We start from the raw sequence: 9,174 nt of genomic DNA, 5'->3' as shown, positions 1-9,174 counted from the left end.
CACAATACTTTTTAGTAGAAATTAATAAATGAGGTGAAATGCCCATGGCTATATAAAGGACCTAAAATCTTCCAAATTAAGTCCAAAACAGACAAAATTAGAAGACACATCCTTCACATTCATATTAGCATAGATATTGTTGTCCTTGTTCAGCACATGTTTAAAGAGCCAGGTTGATAAGACTTTATGGGTGTTGGTTCTCACCTTTCAGGGTGACACAATCTCACAGCAAACTTCAAGATACTCCAGCCCTTATAGTCTTACACATGTACCTTCAAGATGCCCGATCCTTATGCATAGCTGTTGTTTTGTAGGTATGTCTTTTGTGACTGGTCTCCACAACTCATTTTGATCTGTTGTGGTTTTCTGAAATGCCATCTGTCTTGAACAAAAGAAAAATTTCTCATGTATCTGGGCAAACAGCAAAATGTTTGCCCAGATTCAAGGCCTGTTGAGGCCATTTCCTGTTTCATAAATGATTCTCTTCTGTGTATTCACACAGAGGAGAAGAAAGAAAGATTACCTTTGTTTTTTTCCTTAATATGGACATGAGTCTCATTTTAAGAGTTCTACACGTGTGACCTAATCATCTCTCAAAATCACCACCTCTAAATTCCACCACCTTAGATTTCAACACATGGATCCTCAGTGATTCACACATCTGGTTCATAAGACTCATAAGCGAAGCTGACAGTGACTAGTAGCCCTTAAGGTGACATAAACAGTCTTACCACTAAGTCATTTTTCCATCACAATGTTTTATCCAACCAACATAATGAAACTAAATAAACATAAGAAAATCAGTATTTGTTGCTCTTGGAAAGACATTATTGAACTCCTAAAAGCTTATTGACTGAAGGAAAATATTCACAACAAAATCAGGGAGCTTAAATGAGATAGAGATATAGAGGGGGATAGTAGGACCCAGGTGTTATAAAGAACAAAACTGGAAAAATTTGAAAGGTTGTTCTTTTTTGGGAAATGTAAAGGGAGTATACTACTAAGGGAGATTCAAAGAGAATAAAATGAATCTTCTCTGGCATTGCTTTGGGAAGAAATCTCAGTAAGTAGAACAATCTAGCTTTGAACTCATAAAAATCTTCCTGCTTCTGCCTCTCAAGTGCTGGAATTTAAAGTATGTACCACCCTGCCTTGGTATACCTTATGTTGCTCCACTCACACCACATCAATTCAAAAAATAAATGAATTTCTTTGAATTAGACTTCAGGAAGATGCTAGAGCTACAGTTTGATGGACAATCCAATGGCAAATGCATCATGGAACTGGCCATCAAGTGCAGGTGTCAGTTCTGCCATAGTCACTGTTAGAGAACCAGCATCTAACTACAATGTTAGTTTCTGTCTGGTTGCATTTGTGGACAAAAGATCAGTATGAACCACAGAGGAAGAAGAGTATATCATCTGTCCACCCTGGAGGGACAGTAGGAGAAAATGAAGGAAATTAATATCTACAAAAGTATAGGAGTACTGAGGGTGGTGAGGAGCACAGGGAATTTCTGTATGCCTAGCTGAGAATTTCCTCAGAAAATTGGATATAATACTTCCTCAGGACTCAGCTATACCACTCCTGGGCATATACCCAAATGATGTTCCATCATATAACAAGGACACATGATCCTCTATGTTCAAAGAAGCCTTATTTATGATAGCCAGATGCTGGGAAGAACCCAGATGCACTTCCACAGAGGAGTGGACATAGAAAATATGGTACATCTACACAATGGAGTACTATCCAGCTATTAAAAACAACGACTCCATGAAATTCATAGGCAAATGGATGGAACTAGAAAATATCATCTTGAGTGAGGTAACCCAATCACAAAAATCACTCATGTTATGCACTCACTCATAAGTGGATTTTGGCCAAACAGCTCCATTTTACCAAGATATAATCCACAGACCATATGAAGCTCAAGAATAAGGACTAACATAATGTGGACGCTTTACTTTTTCTTAAAAGGGGGAACAGATATATTCATAGGAGGAGATATAGAGACAATGTTTGTAGTAGAGACTGCAGTAATGGCCATTCCAAGCCTGCCCCACCTGGGGAATCCAGCGCTTATGCATATAGCCACCAAACCCAGACAGTGTTGTGAGGCCAAGAAGTGCATGCTGACAGGATCCTGATATAGCTGTCACCTGAGAGGCTCAGTCAGTGTGTGAAATGTACAGAGGCAAATGCTAGGATTAAAACATTGAAATGAGATTAGGGTCCCCATTAGAGGAGTTAGAGAAAGGATTGAAGGAGCTTGCAACCCCATAAGAATAACAGTACCAACCAACCAACCAGAGTTTTTAGGTACTAAACCACTACCCAAAGAGTACACGTGCTCAGACCCATGGCTCTAGCTGCATATCTAGCAGAGGATGGCCTTGTTGGGTACCAATGGGAGGAGAAGTCCTTAGTTCTGCTAATACAGGATCCCCAGTGCTTTTGAATATCAAGGCAGGGAGGCAGAAAGCAAGGGATTTTGGAGAGGGGAACACTGTTATAGGAGTGAGGGGAGGGAGATGGGATAAGGGGCTTATAGATGGGAAATCAGGTAAGGGTTTAACATTTGAAACATAAATAAAAAATATCCAATGAAAAATATAACACTGACTCTAAGTTAGGTTCTTTACAAAGAAATTCTCTTAGGAAAGATTGGGACGAAGTTCCACTTAGTCCCATACAGCAATCTAAAGAGATTTTGGTCTTCATCCAATCTTTCCTTTAGGCAAAATCTGTCTCTGTCTCTTTCTCTTTCTCTGTCTCTCTCCATATCTCTCCCTTTCCTCTCTCCCTCTCCTCCTCCCCCATCTCTCTGCATGGGCTTTTGTGTTTGGGTGTGCATAATTCAGATAGACTAAAAATTAGAAATTGTACTTGCATAATGTTTTCCGGTGGGCAGGAAGCTTGGCCAGAGATAAAATCTAATTTCCAGGACGCCATTCAAATTGTTTCCTATTCCCACCCAAGAGGAATAGAGATAAGCAATCACATATTTTTGGTATTCCTGTTACAGTCTTAGTTTATAGAGAAGCATGTGAAGGTTAGCATGAATCATGTCCTGACGTTTTCTTTTTGCACATTTTAAAATAGAAGGTTTGTGTTCTCACAACATACATGTGTATAAATAGGCTCCTTAAGGGAGTGTCTGTATAAACTGTATTTAAAATGAATTAATTGAGGATATTATTTCCTAAAGGTGGAACCATACACCTTTAAACATTGTTCAAACTATAGTTTACTACAATGTTAAATGTTTAGAAAATTTTCATATAAAACAAAGTTGTTAGGTAGATTTCCCAATATAAAAATTAGAGAAAAATGTGAGAAACTCAATGTTATATATCATTTGTTTGGTAAAAATGCAGTTAATTTATCATCTTTCATATCTTTTCCAACTTTTTTTTCTGTTGCTGTGACAAACACTATCACCAAATGCAACTTGAAAGAGGTAAAGACTTATTTTCACTTACATTTCCAGGCCATGGTAATCCTTGAAGGAATTAAGAGCAAGGGCTCAAGAACTGAAACAGAAATCATGGAGGAACACTTCTTCCTGTTTTACTCACTCATTTCTCTCAGATAGATTATTCCTGCCTAAAGTTGATACTGCATATGTAATACTGTGTTCTCCTACATCAACTGGCCAACAACAACTCACAGTCACAACCATAGACCAATATGATTCAGGCAATTTTTCAATTGAGATTCCCTTTTCTAAGGTATGTCAAGTTGTCAATAAAGTCTAGCTAGGCTATCAGATATGTGTTAAGGAAATCTATTATCTCTTAAGACTTTATCCATGCTGCACAAAGCTTACTGGCTCATCAACAGAATAGGAAAACCAGACCCTTAATGAAGGACTGTTTTTCTTTCTCACACTTTCCCCAAATATCTTTAATTTTCTTTTTTTCCTATTCTCTATTAGGAGAATAACTCTGGAAGACAAATGTAAATCTGCTATTTGTTTTACAACTGATTTATTTAACTATGAAAGTTATATGTAGGTATATATTCCATTTCCATGAACACAGAATTTTAACAGTTTGATGAATCAGGTTGAAACAAGTAGTTTTCTTCTGCATAGAAATTCAGAGTGCACAGCATGCTTCCAGTGTATTGGCCATCAGATCACAGGATTGAATCTCACAGCCATGAGTACCAATTTAAAAGTTTTTGTGGCAAGTGGAGCAAAAGCTAAAACTTTGAGTACCTAGATGCAGTGATTAAACACAGAAAGATATACTGATTATCAGTTTTTTGGTTTTGGGTTGTTGCTTTGGTTTTTGTTATTAAAAAGAGAATAACATATTTCAGTTCAGTCTTCTAAAAGGGGAGAGCAGATTTGCTTGGATACTGGGAGTATCAGGTCTTATCTAGAGATTCAAAAGTCACCAGTGCTCAAGATATACCTTAACATACTTCTGCACAAAAAAAGTACCTGAAGACAATTTTCCTTCTGGCCAGTAGATTGCACTTCAGGTTCCTGAAAAGACCTGGAAGCACCAAAGAGAAGATTAACTCTGACTCAGTTTTCCTTGCATTTAAGTTTTCCCTAAATGGAAGCTTTACAGATGATAATTTTAGCACGATAAAGTTAGTAAAAGTCTGTTCTCCCTTCTGGCTATATGCTCAGTCCATTTCCTGGTATCCCATTGGCTGCTCATCCTAACCTAGGCTACGATATAAACCTGCCTTCCTGATATGGGTCATGAGCACTCTGTCTTCTCCTCTGCTGATTTCTAGTTTGAAGATCAATCTCACTGCAATGGGAAAGCACATCTTGCTGCTCCTATTGGGTCTGTGTTTGCTGGTGAACTCCCTCCAAGGTAAGATCCTGGCAGATGGTAGTGGTTGGCAATGTTGGGCAGACACACTGATATTACAGATTAGGGGATGTGAGGAGCATGAAATAGGATAACATTAGAACTGACCCTGCTTCATTCTGATATCCATATCTACTTCTTCCCCTTGCTTCAGCTATGCACACTCAAAGATACTTTCCTGTCCTTCTCTTCATACTTTCTCCTGCTCCATGTCACCATCTCTCTCTCTTTCTCCTTTCCACCACTCTTCATATCTGTTCTCTTGAGTGCTTAAGCATCTTCAGTTCTCCAAGTCTACATGCAAATTGGCTTATATTTAAATTGTAAGTGGGAAAGCAAAGTCATTACCTGGATGAAAACAATGAAAAAATTGATTCATTCAATCCAGTATGATAGAATACTAACTTTAAACATGGATTCCTGTGAGAATTTCCTGTATCAGAGATGCTTCCCTTTGTTGCTTGTGCCAATGAATACAATTCTGTCTGGTAATGTCAGATTCTTGTCCCTTTCTGCCATCTCTCTCTTTTAGATGCCTCAGAATCATAATGCTGTATGGTACATTAGGGACCCTGCATCAGAATTTTTATTTTTCATTCTGATAACTTGGCCTATTCTCATGGTATGAGGTTGCATCTATTTTCCAACATTTCCTTTTTGTAGTCCTGTGGTCATGAACCTTCATGAATGTGTTATCACAGTATATGGCCCGCTCTTTTCCTGGCTATTGCTTATTTATTTACCAGAGCCATAAGCTCAGCTCCCATTGGTGCTTGAGACTGGATCCTGAATGAGACCCTTACATTGGCTTTTGTCTTTTCAGCTTTGACATGTGTCACGTGTGAAAGGTTCAATTCTCAGGGGATTTGTGAGAGAGGAGAAGGATGCTGTCAGGCTAAACCTGGTCAGAAATGTGCCTCACTTATAACCTATAGAGGTATGTAAGGTCTGGGAGCTCTAAAAGTCATCTCATTTGCCCTACAGTGATGAACCCATCTCTGGGATGCTGATGGCAAATGTAGAAACTGAAGGAGGACGTCTTTGCCTGAGAGTAGGAGGGAAAGGCCTTTTGCTTCTGGTAATGGCTGCTACTGACTGATAGTCAAACCAACAAACAAATGATGAAAAAATGTTTTGCAAGGTGTCTGGGTGATCCTCAGGAAAATTCTGTGTGAATATAGTCTAGTATCATAGGAATTGGATTTTAAAATTCCATTCAGCCCTTTTGGAAATGAAGTCCCACCTGTGGGTTAAGTTAACAGTTAAGGGATGGTGTCCTAGCATAATTATGTTTCTGATGTACTTTTCATCTGACTCCTTACTGACTCACCAACTCTTTCCACTGATATGTGCATTTTGCCTCTTGACTTTTTTCTACAGATGGCAAATTTCTGCTTGGAAGCCAGAGATGTGCTGATGTTTGCTTTAAAGGGACTGTTGAGAATGGAGGTCTGACTGCAAAAATGAAGTGTTGCTCAAAGTCTTTCTGTAATACAGTAAATATATGATACTTAATTGTACTGTTGGATTTTAGGTGAGTCCCTACTCCTTCCCTGTGCTCCTGTAACCTCGTAACTCTGGGCAGTCAGTTGCTAGCACTGTGCAAATCTAACAACTGTATCCACTTAGCATTAGCTATTGATGTTTCAACAGTTCATCAGGCTAGAGAGATGTTTCCTGCTTCCCTGGCACTTCTCATTCTGACATCATGGTTTCCTTCCTTGTTCCTCTATGTCCCTCCAATACAATAGATGTATGGCACAAGTTCCTTCTTCTACTATTTCTACACTTATTCAACAAACACATTCTGACTGTAGAACACAGCACTGGTCACTGAGCACTGATTTTTGAAGAGTATTGAATATAACAGTACAGTCCTGACACCCACCCTCTATGAAGGTTCTGTTTCTGACAGGATGGCCAGATAACTATAACTTCCCTGTCTTCAATCTAATCCATACTTAGGAGTATATGTCAGGAAGTGTTTCACTCCTGTGGCCTTAATAAAATGATGTTTGGGAGAAAGGATTTATAAAGTTTATGATTTGATATAGTTTCTACCTTATAATGTTAGGCTGTATTGGAACTGAGATATTCAACTCTTGGCCAGCAGAGTACAATAAGAAGAGACCAGGACAAGATCACTCTGGGTTTATCCTAGGTGGCTTATTTCCACCAAGCAAGATATCTATCTATCTATCTATCAATCAACAATCGATTCAATTTTCAAATGCGTTATTATATTACATCAACAGGTTAGGTCAGAGATATCTATCGCATCTCTGGAAATAGTCTCAATGGCACAGACAGATTTGAATGTGATGGATCAGACATTCTCTGTTTCATTTAGTGACTAAAATCAGATATCACAGGCTAAGAATATTCCTTATCCAGTGTTCATTTCCGCAGTGTGGTCACATGCACATGTACTGCTTTATCCTTAAGGAAATTTCTACTTTTTAGCTTTATTTCTAGTAATTCCACAGATTTTGAAGTTGGTTCTATTTCAAATTTTTTACTTTTATATTTGTACCAGTACATTTACATTTTTGGACACCCTAAAAAGTGCAGAGAATACTGTAAACAAATGAAATTTCTAGGAACCCCATGCCACTCTGCAAAGACATAGCTTTGTAGGGTGTCATTACAGGTGAAGGCAGGTACAAGATAGAACAAGGCCTATCATTGGACTAGAAGGAAAGATGTGTGGGAGAAAAGTTTTAGAGAGAGAGAGAGGAAGAGACTGGTGTGAGGAAAGAGAAGAAGCAGTGAAGCAAACATGGTGGCTGATGTTAAGAGTCCTCTCTGCATATTTACAGGGTGTTATGAAAATTCTTAAGGGATGGATGTATACAGGGCTTTGTGTGTCTTGGTGGGCAGTTACATCTTATCAATTTCATCAGAGGTATTTATGTTGTGTTCTTTCATGTGGTGATTTAACTTCAAGAGAGTATGTGGTGACTGGTGAAACTAGGCTGCCATGGAATTGGGATATGTATTTTGGGCAAGGTGGCAACCTGCCTTGGGAACTAGATGGGTAGAGAGATTGCTGCCAGTCTCAGAGAGAAGTCATCAGAGAAGTCAGTGATATGGGATAGAGCAAAGCAGGTGAGAGGCTTTGCTGACTGAGATGAAGATATCTACCAGACATCTTGGGGTGCTGTTGTGCAGGATCTAGTGCAGGATAAAAGACAGCATCATTTTTATAATTTTACACCAACATTGCTTGCTTACACAATTAAGTACACAGTATATATTTGTAAATTTTAAATTTTTGAATAGATCATAATAATTTTTTTGTATGTTGTAAATTTCAAAGTCATATTTACAAATAGTGACATCATTATAATTTCTTTTTTTCAGTGTTCTTTATTGAGTCTTGACCCTGGATCATGCCAGAAAGAACTGCCTACTGACCATGTCTGGAGCCCTCATGGTGCATCCTACATCATGTTTTCTGACTACATGTATAACATCATATGTTCTTGAATGCTCTGTAATATATTGTAGCCCTTATAAATTTTAATTGGATCTATATACTGTTTAAATTATCTTTTGAACTTTATTTATTTATATCCAAATTATTGCCATTCCTCCTTGTCCTCCATCCCAGGGTTCTTTATACCCTATCCACACTCTTCTGTACTTCAGAGAAAATATTCCCCAATCCATGGTATCCCTTTCTCTGGGACATCAAGTCTCCACATGATTAGTTCCATCCTCTTGAACTGAGGCCAGGCAAGAGAGTAGTTCCTCTGTTACATATATTCTAGGAGCCTCAAAATAGCCCATGTATGGTCTTTGGTTAGTGGTATAGACTCTAAGAATACCCTGGAGCCCAGATTAGTTGACACTGTTGCTCTTCCTATTGGGGTTGCCATCCCCTATGGCCCCTTCAATCTTTTCCTAATTCTTCCATAAGGGTTGCTGACCTCAGATCATTGGTTGGCAGTAAGTTTCTGCATCTGTCTTAGTCAGGTGGATGTACAACCTATCAGAGGAAAGCCATGCTAGGCTCCTAAATCGCATGTTGGACCAGTCACAGACTAGCCATTCCTTCTCTTGGGTCCATTTCTTTCCCTACATTTCTCATCGTTAGGAACAATTCTGGGCCAAAAAATTGAAGGTGGGTTGGTGTTCCCATCCCTTTACTGGGAGTCCTCGAACTATTGGAGGTAGACTCTTCTATATGGACTCTCCATCTCCCTATGTTGGTTATTTAGGCTAAGGTCACCCACGTTGATTCCTGGATGCCTTTCACGTACCAGGTCTCTGGAACATTTTAGAGGTTCTTCCCACTCACCATCCCTACCCATGGAAGCTATATATTTCCATT

At 38.8% G+C, this 9,174-nt stretch overlaps 1 protein-coding gene across 1 annotated transcript; it reads left to right on the top strand.

The window, feature by feature from the left end:
• Window positions 1-4,717: 4,717 nt before the first annotated feature.
• On the top strand, window positions 4,718-6,346 carry Pate14l1 (prostate and testis expressed 14 like 1). The gene is made up of 3 exons (XM_006242831.3): window positions 4,718-4,841; window positions 5,662-5,775; window positions 6,219-6,346. The coding sequence occupies exons 1-3, from the start codon at window positions 4,724-4,726 to the stop codon at window positions 6,344-6,346; spliced, it is 360 nt and encodes a 119-aa protein (XP_006242893.3). The 5' UTR covers window positions 4,718-4,723.
• Window positions 6,347-9,174: the final 2,828 nt, after the last annotated feature.

Source organism: Rattus norvegicus, chromosome 8 (genome assembly GCF_036323735.1).
Source record: "Rattus norvegicus strain BN/NHsdMcwi chromosome 8, GRCr8, whole genome shotgun sequence".
Taxonomy (NCBI): domain Eukaryota; kingdom Metazoa; phylum Chordata; class Mammalia; order Rodentia; family Muridae; genus Rattus; species Rattus norvegicus.
Note: the sequence above shows the minus strand (reverse complement) of the source record. Positions and strands in the feature narration are given on the sequence as shown.